The sequence below is a fragment of the Schistocerca serialis genome, chromosome 3 (assembly GCF_023864345.2).
Source record: "Schistocerca serialis cubense isolate TAMUIC-IGC-003099 chromosome 3, iqSchSeri2.2, whole genome shotgun sequence".
In the NCBI taxonomy this organism is placed as follows: Eukaryota; Metazoa; Arthropoda; class Insecta; order Orthoptera; family Acrididae; genus Schistocerca; species Schistocerca serialis.
The window spans coordinates 190,188,228-190,203,592 of NC_064640.1; the positions used below are offsets into that span (position 1 = coordinate 190,188,228).

General features: G+C 44.0%; 1 protein-coding gene across 2 annotated transcripts in view; it reads right to left on the reverse strand.

The window, feature by feature from the left end:
* LOC126469895 (uncharacterized) overlaps positions 1-15,365 on the reverse strand; it is a 485,688-nt gene that overhangs the window by 247,140 nt on the left and 223,183 nt on the right. For both annotated transcript variants that reach the window (XM_050097238.1, XM_050097237.1), the window contains exon 9: positions 2,350-2,619. In XM_050097238.1, coding sequence (XP_049953195.1) covers positions 2,350-2,619 — 270 coding nt within the window. The remainder of the gene's footprint in view (positions 1-2,349; positions 2,620-15,365) is intronic.

The window sequence follows — 15,365 nt, forward strand, 5'->3', positions numbered from 1 at the left end:
CAGGATACCACCTGGCCGCACACAGCGAGAGGTTCTACCGCTTGTCTTCATGCTTGCCAAATCCTACCTCTGCCAGCAAGGTCGCCGGATTTCTCCCCAGTCGAGAACGTATGGATCATTATGGGCAGGGCCCTACAACCAACTCGAGATTCTGACGATCTAATGCCCCAATTGGACAGAATTTGGCACGATATTTCTCAGGAGGATATCAGCACCTCTATCAATCAATGCCAAACCGAATAACTGCTTGTGTAAGGGCCAGAGTAGACCAACACGTTACTGACTTACTCAATCTGTGAAGCTCTTTCACTTGAAAAAGTCATAAATCATCCCATGAAGATAATCCTTCATGGTGTATATCATGGTGCGTCGTTTCTTTTCTTTTTCCCCTTCCTTAGACTGTATTTCAAATGGCGCTCAACGGAACCAGACGTCGACGTCAAGGATCCTTGGAAGGAAAGTTTTGACCTTGACGTTGTTGGGGGTAGAGTGGCGTAAGTTAACCTATTCTCGTCGCCCTCACTCATGCTATAGTAGTGGACCATTATTTATGTATCATAGTTCGCTTTGCGTTGTGACATTTTTCCTATATGTATGCTTCCACAAAAGACACTATACATCTGAAAGCGAAACATAGACTTGGATTTCACAATACCTCCTCAAGCCTACATTATGCATAATAATAACGTAAACTGATGAATCTCGCTTAGAAAACCTTTTTTAACAGTGGAAAAGACAGCTCTTTCGAAGGATAATATACAGTCGTCTTTGAAGTTATTGTGTACTTAGAAAGAAAACAAAATGTAACAGATAAGGTGAAAATGTATTATGTATTGCCTTATAAACATTGTTTGAAGTGTTTTTCTGCACATATTTTCTCACAAAAGTAGATATCGATATTTTGAAATATTTGATCATCAAGAATATTCACTACGATGTTTATGTGGCTATTAATGAAGTATACTGTCATTGTTAGTTTCTTAATTCTGATAATGTATTTGAACAATTTGTCTCATGGATGATATCTCATAACATCATTTTCATCACCTGGTGGTGAATTATGCTACTATAAACGTCAGTAGTGGGACAAAGTTCGTATGGCCCCACTCTGCATTGTTGCCAAATTTATTCAAGATGGTGGGGATAGAAATGGCAATGTCGCAATAACATCATGGCGGGAAGACCAAATTTTGGCGGGAAGATAGGTCAACTGGGCTACCTCCACTAACCTTACGCCCTCCCCTCCCCCCTCCCCGCCCCCCCCTAGAGAATGGCGGAAAGTTCAAATTCCAGCAGGAGAATAAGAGATGATTTAGAGAAGATATGTATGCGCATGGTGCGAAAAGTTTCAGTTGACACTCAACAATAAAAAGAAAGAATCGTCCACATGAGTATTAAACAGTTCTTTAAATTTCGGTTACACTATAAATCACCCAAATTCCAATGTTGCAGATTCAACTGGATTCCTAGTGACACGTAGAATGTGCAGGAAATCTACTACAGAGATTGCCTACAATGCGTATGTCCGTCCACTACTGGATATTGCTTAGTGGTATGAGATCTTTACCAGATGCGATTTACGGAGGACATCGAAAACATTCAAAAAAGGGTGGTTCAAATGGCTCTGAGCACTATGCAACTTAACTTCTGAGGTCATCAGTCGCCTAGAACTTAGAACTAATTAAACCTAACTAATCTAAGTACATCACACACATCCATGCCCGAGGCAGGATTTGAACCTGCGACCGTAGCGGTCGCTCGGCTCCAGACTGTAGCGCCTAGAACCGCACGGCAACTATGGCCGGCTTCAAAGAAGGGCGATTCATTTTGTATCATCACGAAATAGAGGAGAGTGTGTCACGAATACTATACACCACTTTGGGTAGCAGTCGCTCAAACAAAGTCCCGTTGCGGCGAGATCTTTTCACGGAATTTCTATCACCAACAGGAACATAGAGAATCGTGGCATTTGAGAGGTGGTGCTACAGAAGACTATTGAGAATTAGGTGAGGAATGTAGAAATGGTGAAGAAACGAACATATGGAAACACTGACAAGAAGAAGGGACAGGATTGTTGGACATATGTTAAGATATCAGCGATCAACTTCCTCGGTACTAGAGGGAGCTGTATAGGATAAAAACTGTGTAGGAAGACAGGGATTGGAATACCTACAACAAATAAATAAGGACGTACGCTGCAAGTGCTGCTCTGAAACTCTGAAATGAACAATTTGGCATAGGGGAAGAATTCGTGGCAGGCCGCAGCAAACTAGTCAGAAGATAAAACTGAATAAAAAATTCCGCTCTCAATCCCAAAATCTAGTAAGCTGAGAGAATGAGAGAACTGACCTCTGAGGCATATTTTCTCGAAGTAGCTCTGTCCCTCCCTGGGCGAGAGGTCGCTGCCGCGGCCCTGGGTGTTGCGGTCCAGTTTGAAGCACTTCATGGCGTTGTAGTCGAGGCTGAATGCGGGGCAGTCGGAGCCCGCTTCGAGGCACTTGGCGCCGCACTGCAGCGTGATGCCCGGCGAGGCAGCCATGGCTAGCCCCACCTGCTGAGCGCTGCGCAGGAAGTGGCCCGTCACCTTCTCGAACGTGAACAGCCCGTCTTCACACTGGCCTGCGGCAAAGCGAGATCACCCCGCTTAACAGCTACAGTGAAGCAAAACGTACTACGAACTGCAGTTTCATTGAAATTCGATATTTACGCTTTAGAAGGATTTTAGAAGGAAATAATCACAGTGCAACATATAATATCCTGGTCTCGCCAATGCTCTCGTCCTAAGAGGCTAACACGAAGGCGAGCATCTGTTGGAAATACACTGAAGCGCCAAAGAAACTGGTACAGACATGCATATTCAAATGCAGAGAAACGTAAACAGACATAATACGGTCGGCAACGCCTATATAAGACGACAAGTGTCTGGCGCAGATAGGTTAGTGCTGCTACAATGGCAGGTTATCAAGATTTAAGTGAGTTTGAACGTGATGTCATAGTCGCTGCACGAGCGATGGGACACAGCATCTCCGAGGTAGCGATGAAGTAGGGAATTTCCCGTACGACCATTTCACGAGTGTACTGTGAATATCAGGAATCCGGTAAAACATCAAATCTCCGCCAACGCTGCAGCCAGAAAAATGTCTTGCAAGAATGGGACCAACGACGTCTGAAGACCGTTAAACGTGACAGAAGTGCAACCCTTCCGGCAAACTGATGCAGATTTCAGTGCTGGGCCATCAACAAGTATCAGTGTCCGAACCATTCAACGAAACATCGTCGATATAGGCTTTCGGAGCCGAAGGCTCATTCTTGTACCGTTGATGACAGCATGACACAAAGCTTTACACCTCGCCTGGGCTCGTCATCACCAACACTGGACTGTTGATGATTGGTAACATGTTGCCTGGTCGGACGAACCACGTTTCATATTGTATCGAGCGAATGGACGTGTACGGGTATGGAGACAACTTCAAGAATCCATGGAACCTGCGTGTCAGCAAGGGATTCTGCGAGCTGGAAATTTGTGGTAAGTTATATGGGACCAAACTGTTCAGGTCATCGGTCGCTGAGCTTACACACTACTTAATATAAGTTAAACTATCTTACACTACGGACAACACGCTCACCCACGACCGAGGGAGAACTCGAACCTCCGACGGGGTGAGCCGCGCGAACTGTGACTACGCGCCCGAGACCGCGCGGCTTGTAAGCTCGTGGAGGCTCTGTAATGGTGAGGGGCGTGTGTAGTTGGAGTTATATGGGACCCCTAGATGTCTAGATACGACTGTGACAGGTGACTCGTACGTAAGCATCCTTTCTGATCACCTGCAACCATTCACGTCCATGTGCATTCCGATTGACGTGGGCAATTCCAGCAGGACAATGCGACACCCCACATGTCCAGAATTGCTTCAGAGTGGCTCCAGGAAGACTCTTCTGAGTTTAAGCTCTTCCGCTGGCCACCAAACTCCCCAGACATAAACATTATTGAAGATATCTGCGATGCCTTGTAACGTCCTGTTCAGAACAGATCTCCATCCCCTCGTACTCTTACGGATGTATGGATATCCCTGCAGGATTTGTGGTGTCACTTCCCTCCAGCGCTACGTAACACTTTAGTCGAGTCCATGACAGGTGTTTTTTCGGATCTTCAGTGTAAATTAATGAAAGGTCCTGGAATTTTACCGTGATTATTAGTTCGAGCGTGAAACGGTCGATGAGATCGACTGCAAATGGCTACTAACTCTAATCGGCTGAAATATGGCGGCCTTAAAACAAGTTTGTGTAGCATTTGTAGCACATGAAATCGAAGAGTCGGCTGGCAGCGTTTGTTGGCTTTAGGTGGAAGTCGTGGGTCGTGTAGGGCGGAGTTGGTGTTTAAGTAAAGTCACGAGCTATTCATAATCTACAAAATTACATTATAGATACGGAAAAACTACAAGACTCCCGAGTGCATCCCGTGAATAAACTTAGGATGTTGTTTAGTCACCTTCTGATTTCTCTGGGCGACTGTTGCCTTTTAGTGGGCGTGCTAGGGCTCGATGGAGAGATAAATCTTACATGAGCACGTGGAGTCCTTAGACGGCTAGAGATAGTGTGGAGCAGACTAGGCGAATAGCAAAGCAAATAAATCCCACTTTTTGCCGTGGAAATCTAAGTGGCGTATTATTTCGTGTCTTTTGACCTATTCACATTGAATCGTACTAATGTTTTATTATTATGCAAGTTATCAGCAGAAATTGCTGGCTACCAGCTGGAGAGGGCGTATGAACTGTTAGCTGTGTCCAGTGGTCGGCCTCGGTATCTTGCTGAGGGTAATTAGACATTCTGCGGGCCTTCAGTTATTAACTTTGAGGTAGTGAGAAGTTTAACCTTGTCACGCGGTATAAAGTGAGGCTGGTGGCCTTTATTTCTAGTGTGGAAGTGCAGAGAACTGATCCGAGACCGCCAATAAACTTTGCCGAATAAAGTGGCGGAGCAATAGCTGGCATAATTTGTTCCGCACAGCGGACATCACAAAAAGTGCATGTATTCCGCCCGCAGACGCGAATGGGTTTTCGCGCAAATCATGGAAGCTCCTAGGACAGATGAAAGAAACGTTTCAACAGCTGAGTTTTAGCTCTACGTTCTAGGTACTTAAGTTTTCTTCACAAGGTGCCCGAAACGTTTACGATCAAATTTAAGCACACAATAGGACGACCCTAAACTGAGTATCTTGAGGTAAGGAAGCAACTGTCGGAAACGAACATTTCGGATTGTATAAGAGTAAGTGGAATGAGTAATGTCTGGGTGCAAAGTGCGCTGTTGCCCGATCCCACCTTAAGACGTCGATGATTTCATGCGCTGTTGCCAGATTTCTGTTAATAGGCCAATTAACCTATATATAAAGTGAATGGAAATTCAAATTTTTGTGGAAAATTCAACAATTGGTGGAAAATTTAAAAAAATAGCCCAAATGTGCTAGTAGGTTTTGCCCCACTCTTATGATGTCACTGTGGAAGTAGGGCTGTTCTCTTAACTATAAATTGGCGGGAAGTTAAAAAACCAAAGTTGGTGCATTGACAGGCTGGTGGAAGTAGGTCACTTGTGCTGAGTATAGAATTCAAGATGAACGACCTGGAATACCGGCGCATCTAACTACGGTGCTTGTTTAATCATTGGTTTTGAAGAAGTTACAAGTTTAACTCTGAGCTGACAACCCTTATTAAAACTATATTATAAGTGTAGCAGTACAGTAAATTGATCCTGGTGCAACTTTGCTTTATCTTTGTAGCAATAAGTCGCGTAATCTGTCTCATATCGCCATGAGTGCATGAATTTTGGCCAGAGCTGCGAATGACACTTGGCGTGGTGACACCATCGAAGCTCTGAATAAGAGATGTAAGGAACATTGCATCCTGTCTGCAACTTCTTTATACATCTTCGATGTGGGTGCATAACAGACGATTTTGTATTGTGTTTTAAGGTATAACCAACAATGTCTGTGCAGTAGACAGTTGTTTACAATCATATAAGTAGGGATGTTGTCCTAAGAATAAATTGCGGGAAATTGAAAAATTCAACATGGCATGTTGTTATGCTGGTGAAAGTAGGTCACTTGTGCTAAACATAGAATTCAAGATGGCTATTGGGTTTTCCCCTGTCATCACTGGGGAAGAAGGGCTGTGTCCTAAGCATAAATCTGCAGGAAATTCAAAAATCAAAGATGATGCATTATCATGCTGGTGAAAGTAGGTCACTTCATCTACGTCTACATGATACTCCGCAAACCACCTACTAATGGTGTGTGGCGGAGGATACTTTCGGTACCATTATCTAATCCCTCCAACCTTGTTCCACTCGCGAATAGTGCGTGGTAAGAGTGACTGTCGGTAAGCCTCTGTATTGGCTCTAATTTCTCGAATTTTCTCCTCGAGATATGTGTGGGAGGAAGTAATATGTTGTCCGACTCCTCCTGAAAAGTGCTGTCCCGAAATTTCAATAGTAAATCTCTCCGTGATGCACAACGTCTCTCTTGTAACGTCTGCCAGTGGAGTTTGTTTAGCATCTCCGTAACACTCTCTCGCCAGTTAAACGATCCTGTGATGAAACGCTCCGCTCTTCGTTGGATCTTCTCTATCTCCTCTATCAATCCCACCTCATAGGGATCCCACATAGATGAACAGTACTCAAGAATCGGGCGAACAAACGCCTTATAAGCCACTTCTTTCGTGGATGAGTTACATTTCCTTAAGATTCTTCCGATGAATCTGAGTCTGGTACGGTGTGGCCGAGAGGTTCTGCGCGCTCCAGTCTGGAACCGCGCGACCACTACAGTCGTAGGTTCGAATCCCGCCTCCGGCATGGATGTGTGTGATGTCCTTAGTTTAGTTAGGTTTAAGTAGTTCTGCGTTCTAGGGGACTGATGACCTCAGGTGTTAAGTCCCATAGAGCTCCGAGCCATTTGAACCATTTGAGTCTGGTATCTTCTTTTCTCACTATCTGATTTATGTGGTCATTCCACTTAAAGTCGCTCTGGATAGTCACGCCTAGTTATTTTACAGCAAACGCTGTCTCCAGCTGCTTGTCATCAATAGTGTAGCTGTACAGTATTGGATTTCTTTTCCCATGTAGGCGCAATATGTTACACTTACTTACGGTCAGGGTCAACTGCCAGAGCCTGCACCATTCATCAGTTCTCTGCAGGTCGTTCTGCAGATTCTTACTATATTCTGGCGTTTCTACTTTGTTATAGACAACTGCATCATTCGCGAATAGCCTTAAAGAGCATCCGACGCTTTCTACTAGATCATTTATATTTATTGTAAACAGTAACGGTCCTATCACACTTCGCTGTGGTACTCGAGATATTACCTTTACATCTGTCGATTTTGTTCCGTTAAGAGCGACGTGTTGAGTTCTATCTGTAAGAGAGTCTTGAATCCAATCGCAAGTCTGGTCCGTTACTCCGTAAGCTCGTATTTTTTTTTCATTAAACGACAGTGCGGAACGTTGTCAAATGCCATACTGAAATCAAGGAACAGGGCATCAACCTAAGCGCCGTTGGCCACTGCGCTGTGGCTCTCATGGAGGAACAGAGCGAGCTGAGATTCGCAGGATCTCTGTTTACGAAATCCATGTTTATTTTTATAGACGAGGTGTTATTTCCAAAAACGTCATAACTCTTGAGCTTGAAACATGTTCCATAATTCTACAACAGATTGACGTCAACGATATAGGTCTATAATCGTGTTTTTAACAACGGGACTGCCCTGCGCATTTCTACAGTCGTTAGGTACGTTTCGTCGCTCAAGCGATCTAAGGTAAGTTACTGCTAGAAGGGGAGCAAGTTCTTTCTCACAATCTGTATAGAATCTTATAGATATCTCATCTGATCCTGACGCCTTTCCACTAATAAGTGATTGTAGCTGCTTTTCAGTTCGCGATCGGTAATCTCAATATGTGCCATTTCGACGATCGTACGACGATTGAAAGGAGGAACAGTGTTACGATCTTTCGAGGTGAAACAACTTCGGAAGACTGAATTCAGTATTTCGGCGTTCTCTCTGTTATCTTCCGTTTCGGTGCCGGTGTGGACGCTGAGAGAATGAATAGATGATTTTGACCCACTTACTGATTTTACATTCGACCAAAATCTCTCAGGGTTTTTACTCAGGTCAGTTGACAACGTCTAACTTTCAAAATCATTGAACGCGTCTCTCATTGCTCTCCTTACGCTCATTTTCCCTTCGTTCAGCTTTTGTTTGTCAGCTAGGCTTTTACTTCTCTTGAATCTGAGATGAAATGCTCTTTGTTTACGTAGTGCTTTTCTGAGACGACTATTAAACCATAGTGGATCTTCCACATCCCTTAAAACCTTACTCGGAATATACTTGTCTGGGGCATATTGAACGATGCCTTCCAATTTTTTTCCATTTGTTCTCCACTTCTTCGTCCTCATCACCGAATATTTGACGCTGACTGCTGAGATATTCTGAAATTTGTATACTGTCACCCTTGCTGGGCAAATACGAGCTTCCTACCTTACTTAACATTCCTTGTAGGACCCGTCGTCATAAATGTTGTCACGGCCTTATGATCACAGATACCTTCCTCTACGTTAACTGATTAGATAAGTTCAGTTCCGTTTATTGCCAGGAGGTCTAAGAGGTTATCCTCACGAGTTGGGTCTCTAACTATCTACTCAAGGTAATTTTCGGAGGAAACATCCAGAACAATGCCACACGAATCCCTGTCTCTGGCACCAGTTTTCATGGCATAGCACTCCCAGTCTATACCTGGCAAGTTGAAGTCACCCCCTATTACAAAGGCATGATCACGAAAATTACTAATGATATTCTGCAAGTTCTGTCTGAAGCGCTCTACAACTACAGATCCTGACCCAGGTGGTCACCGTTTTTGACCGTTCTTTGATACTCAGTTTCACCCAGATTAATTCCAATTCAGAATCCGTGACAACCTCGCTAGATTTTATCGAATTTTTAATGCACTAAACACGTCGCCACCATTGGCGACTAACCTATCCTTACGATAAACATTCCAATGTGAACTTAGGATTTCGTTGTCACTGACGTCTGGTTTCAACCAGCTTTCTGTTCCCAATATTATCTGTGCATTATAACCTTCAGTAAGCGATACTAATTCTGGAACCTTTCCTTGGATCCTCCTGCAGTTTATTAAAATCATATTAATCTTTTCTATCTCTGATCTGAGAGGACCAAGATTCTCTGAGGTCACTGTAGCTGATTTAACAGGCAAATCGTCTTAGATTCCAAGGGAGGGGTTCTCTAAACCAAAAAAAAAAAAAAAAAGCCCCATGTGTATGCCACAAGTACTCCGCTACCCTAGTTGTCACTTCCTGCGTGTAGTGCACGCCTGACCTATTAAGGGGACCCCTGCAATTCTGCACCCAATAGCGGAGGTTCGAGAAATTCGCATCCGATATCGTCACAGAGTCGTCTCAGCCTCTGGTTTAGACCTTCCACTCTATTCCAAACCAGAGGACAGCGATCAACCCTGGAAACTTTGCTACAAATAAACAGCTTAGCCTGCACTCCGCGTGCGTTGCTAGTTGCCTTCACCAAATCAGCCAGCTGCCGGAAGTAGCCAAGGATGGCCTAAGAACCCATACATGCGGCGGGTTGCTCCCGCCTCCCCCATATCACGGATGAGACCTCCCGGCAAACATACCGAATGCACACTGGAATCCTATCCCGCGTTGCCTACTATCTCCCTGAGGGGCTCCATCACCCGCCTAACATTGGAGCTCCCAATGACAAGCATTCCCAGCCTCTGTACTTGTCCAGACTGGGTAGGAAAATCGACCGCTGGCCCCACAGGAGAGGCATCCCGTGCTGGCACCAAGTTATCATCAACACTAGGTAGCACCTCGAACCTGTTGCTAAGCACTTTTGTTAAGTATAGAATTTCAAATGGCTGACATGTAATACTGTTTAAACTTAGGGGAAAAGTGAGCTCACGGTTTTTGAATTGAAGTAACACAATGACGTATGTGCTGGCCATTTTGAATTTCTTGCCAAACTTAAACTTAGGGTGACTTAGAGGAATTGGATTCAAATGGCTCTAAACACTACGGGACTTAACATCTGAGGTCATCAGTACCTATACTTAGAAGTACTCAAACCTAACTAACCTAAGGACATCACATACTTCCATGACCGAGGCAGGATTCGAAGCTGTGACCGTAGCAGCCGCATGGTTCCAGACTGAAGCGCCTAGAACCGCTCGACCACAGCGACCGTCAGAGGAATTGTAATACATGTGCTCTGTGACGTCAGAATCCAAGATGGATGACCTGGAGTGCAGCCTGCAGTGTTGCCAGATTTCCTGTGTTTTCCCACCTGAGATAAAGGATGTTTGTTTGCGCTACAGATCCAGACCTTTCTATTGGATAAAGGATGCCCATATGAGCCTGAAGATGTTTTTCACACTATAGGTAGTAGCCCTTTCAGGGACATGTTTTCCCTGAGCTATTATTCACTCAGAGGAGTACGGTTATTTTTGGCAGTGTGTTCACTATAGAATTCCTCACGCTATACACATACTGCTTCTCCTAGCTCCAATTCCTCTGACGGTCGCTGTGGTCGAGTGGTTCCAGGCGCTTCAGTCTGGAACCATGCGGCTGCTACGGTCACAGCTTCGAATCCTGCCTCGGTCATGGATGTATGTGATGTCCTTAGGTTAGTTAGGTTTAAGTACTTCTAAGTATAGGTACTGATGACCTCAGATGTTAAGTCCCGTAGTGTTTAGAGCCATTTGAATCCAATTCCTCTAAGTCACCCTAAGTTTAAGTTTGGCAAGAAATTCAAAATGACCAGCACATACGTCATTGTGTTACTTCAATTCAAAAACCATGAGCTCACTTTTCCCCTAAGTTTAAACAACTGCCCTCCTGACGTCACAGGTTAAACAAGTTGTTTTGGAGCTTACTTAAAAACTGGAGGGCTGTCACTATCTTATGCACTAACCTGTTTTAAGGCCAATGGTGCTATTTTTAAACAACACCCCTCTGACATGACAGTTAAGAATAGTTCTTACCACTCTGACATTGCATATTAAACAATTTAACTCCCACCAGCTACCTTAAGTTTCAAACTGAAGAACTCACTTCTCTTAAGTTTAAAATAATGGATAAATTAACAAAATTCATTTGTCCTAAGTTTAAAAATTGCAGGTAATTTAAAGTCTACTCACCCTAAGTTTAAAACGATAGGAAGCCCACTGACTGTAATAGAGAGAGCAGTACTTGAGGGGAAAGGGGAACCCCCCTGCTGGAAGTCACAACTATAGAGCACTTGTCCTATTTTTAAAACTTTATTATAGCTCACTGATGCAGCCAGTATGGTTACCAAATACCCTTCACTGTCGTGTGTAGTCGGAGAAAGGAGCAGGAGAGATATTCACTTGTGATTTTATTTAAACACGCCGCCAATGCTACTGCCGGCGCCACTTCGCCAGTGCCGCATCATCAAACCCCTTCCCGCCGAGGCCCACGAAGAAGACAGGCTGTGGCGAGTCACGTGACATCGCAGGTCTTATGAGCACTAGTAACCGTTTCCAGCAGGAAGCGAGTTAAGTATTGCAGACACGTTTAATAATTCTTGATTGCGTGTTTAAATGCATGAAAGTTCTCGATAGCACACGACAAAATTAAGAGCTTTAGTCGGAACCTCTTCAATTAAATATTGATTTCCCGTGGGCCCTGCACGAAGCCGAGCGTTCCTGAAGTGTGGCGTACAAGCCTACTAGTGTGACGTCACAAGTTCGTTGGAGGTCCCGTATATCTCGTCGGCCGCGCTTCCCGCCGATGGTACCGCCGTAGGTCTTAGACGCTGCATTCGCAACTGACCCAATAAACACTCCCGTGGGCCATTTGGTCCTATGTGCCCAGCCTCTTTCATCGATTCTTAATTGGCCAACAACAAATCATCCATTTGGAATGCTGGCAGACGTTTGTAAGTCTCCTATTGTTCTATACGGGCTGGATACCTCGACACGGCCGGTTACACGATTCCTCACTTACTGCACTCGTAATTTTAGAGCCGCACAGCGACTTACTATGCCGACAGCCGTCCAGGCCAGTCACTGAGAGAGGAGCCGACACCGGTAAGTTCACTGAGCGAAACAACACCGCTGTTAGAAGTTGTAATAATACTCTCTAAAAAATGCCTTAAAGTGCTTTTGAACCTGAACCTTCCTCTTCGTTAAGAACGACACGGTATTTGTCAGGGATTCTTAAATAAAGAACATATCTAATTTGATAGTCCGTATTTTATTCATGTGGCGATAGTGCAGAACTGTACCGAACACTCGGCAAAGTTTGTGGGAGCTATTTCAGGTCTCATAGTCATCGGGAATCGAGCGCCCTTTACATTCCAATGTACGAAATCTATTGATTATTATAGAAGGAGAAGGCGTTCGCGCCTGACAGTTTATAAAGCTGTTGATAATATTATTATTGTCCGCGGCTTGTGGTCTCGCGGTATCGTTCTCGCACGGGGTCCCGGGTTCGATTCCCGGCGGGATCAGGGATTTTCACCTGCCTCGAGATGACTGAGTGTTGTTGTGTCGTCTTCTTCGTAGCATTCATTCCCATTACTGTCGGAGGAAGGCAATAGCATACCACCTCCACTAGGACCTTGCTTTGTACGGCGGTGCGGGTCTTCCGCATCGTTCCCCTACGCTCCGTCACGGAGTATGAGACTTCATCATCATCAATATTGTTATTAGTACGAAGAACAGCGTAGGTGCCCAAGTGATTCTGTAAGGCCCTTCTGTCTTTTGTAGATGTGTACTGAATTTTACGCTTACGAACGCAGATACTAACGGACATGATAATGGCTGGGTTACTGTGGCTGTAGTACGTGCTGCTAAAGTAGAGACTGCAGCGGGGCTTGAGACTTTTAACAGCCGAGAAATTATTGCTTATCGGACATTTCAGATTTCTGAGATAGGGGCACATATTATTATATGTCTACAATGCCATTGGTTCTTAAGACGAGGAACCATCGTAAAATAAATGAGCCACAGTCTGTGTCGGTATGGGTTAAAGGTGCTCTTAATTGTAGCAATATTAAAGTTGTTAGTGATGTGACGCATTGTTATAGAAAGTGAACACTGTTTTATCAAAAAAATGGTTCAAATGGCTCTGAGCACTATGGGACTCAACATCTGAGGTCATCAGTCCCCTAGAACTTAGAACTACTTAAACTTAACTAACCTAAGGACATCACACACATCCATGCCCGAGGCAGGGTTCGAACCTGCGACCGTAGGGGTCACGCGGTTCCAAACTGAAGCGCCTAGAACCGCATGGCCACACAAGCCGGCCACTGTTTTATCATTATAGAGTTTAACACTCTTTGATGGCTAACTTTACGGGGGTGAAACTCCAAGAGAAAACGTCAGCATTCAAGTGAATCACCCGACGGAGGTAGATTTCCCAGGTTACAGCTGGTACCCACAGTGGCACCACAAGCTAAAGACAGTCGGTGCCAGAGACAGCAACGAATGGGAGGCATCGTCGCAGACACGTGCTAAAGAGTTTCCATATGACGCCGCCACCGGAAGCTTGCTTACGTCAGATCGCAACGTCGCCCAGCTCACTCTGTAATCATCGCCTACAATGACAGCCTCGTCTTAGCTCAGATCCGGCTGAGACTCAACAAAACTATTGGTCAGAACTGTGTATCAAAGTTTACAGCCAAATATTCATAATTTTGATTTGCAGCTCCTTGTGTTGGCCGTGTTTGCAGTTAACATTGTTGGATGTGAGGTCCGCCAGTTATGCAAAACACCGTTTTTTCTCAGAGCTTTAAAAAGCAACAGCTCCCATAGCACATTTGCTGACCACCTTGTAGCCCAAATTCACCACCCAACCACAATATAAACAGACTTAAGAATACTAAAACCCAGTCACAGCCTATACAGCAACCTGACCATTGAAGAAAACTTCCATGTACAGAAGGCAATAGTAGAAGAAAAACAGGTCTTAAACAAATACACTACACGCTGCAAGGGAACACTATTTAACACATTAAAGGAACTTCACAAATAAAAACAGCACAAACAAATAGAGTCTACACACACACACACACACACACACACACAACACGAAAAATAGATACACTAAATCTGCAAAGACGCACCATTTACACACAAAAGGAATACCATATAAAAGACAACACAAGACAACACACACAGCTAAGAAGCGCACAGTAAACACCCACACACGCACACACACACACACACACACACACACACACACACATACACACACAAAGATAAAATCCAAACAAAATTCAAATTTGGCTCCGAACTCTCCGGTGAACAAATGAACACTGACTGGGCTGGGACACACAACAAACCACAATCACACTGTGTTTTGGTGAAGTGAAAAGTGTTTTACTACGTTATTTGTGGAAATACTTGTTATAGTTACGTGTGCATCACAACGCCTCACCATGATGCGGAAAATGAAAGTGCTTGCCACACGAAAACGTAAGTGAAACCGAATATAAGCGCGAAAACATCGCGACAAACTAAATTACACTCTAGAAAATAGGTTAACTCCCAGCAAAAATCTTTCTCATCAACATCGTTTGGTTGCAGATGACAAACTACCTGTAGTAATTGACACACAAGTGATCTGGAAAATTCATGCACGCCTAATGTAAAGGTATTTATAAAAAGAAACGATCTACTGTTTGAACTAAACATCGACATAATTTTATAATCATTTAACAAAAATGTTCACATTACAGAATAAAGAAAAACGAAAACCCACTGACGATGGCACAGTGGTGCCGAAACATGTTTGGGTACTGAGAAAAAAACGGTGTTTTGCATAGCTGGCGGACCTTACAGCCAACAATTTTACAGCCAAATATTCATTGAGATGCAACTATCATTCCGTATCGTATCAAGTGATAATACACCGAAGCGTCAAAGAAACTGGTATAGGCTTTCTGTTGTTGGTACATTCTTCTGGTTACCTCAAGTGTTCCCCATTGTGCCCGAGATTTGTTTGTTGATAACGTTCCTGTATTTCTCCGATACCAACGAACGAGCCACTATCTACGATAATAAATGGGTCAGTGTGCCCAAGAAAGTTTTTGACAATAGCCGTTGTCTCACAAGGTTCTGAAGGTAATGTGAAACGGTGAGCCTTTATATAGAATCCATACATGAGATGAGAGCCAAACAGCTTTAAGATGATTTCCTAATTTAGTGATGGCAGCGAGTGGCGTCTCAAGTGAAAATTGTACTTTTTAGACTTAATACGAGATTGTAATGAAGACACATTACACCATTTTCGACAGAATTACGTAGCAAAACAGCTAATC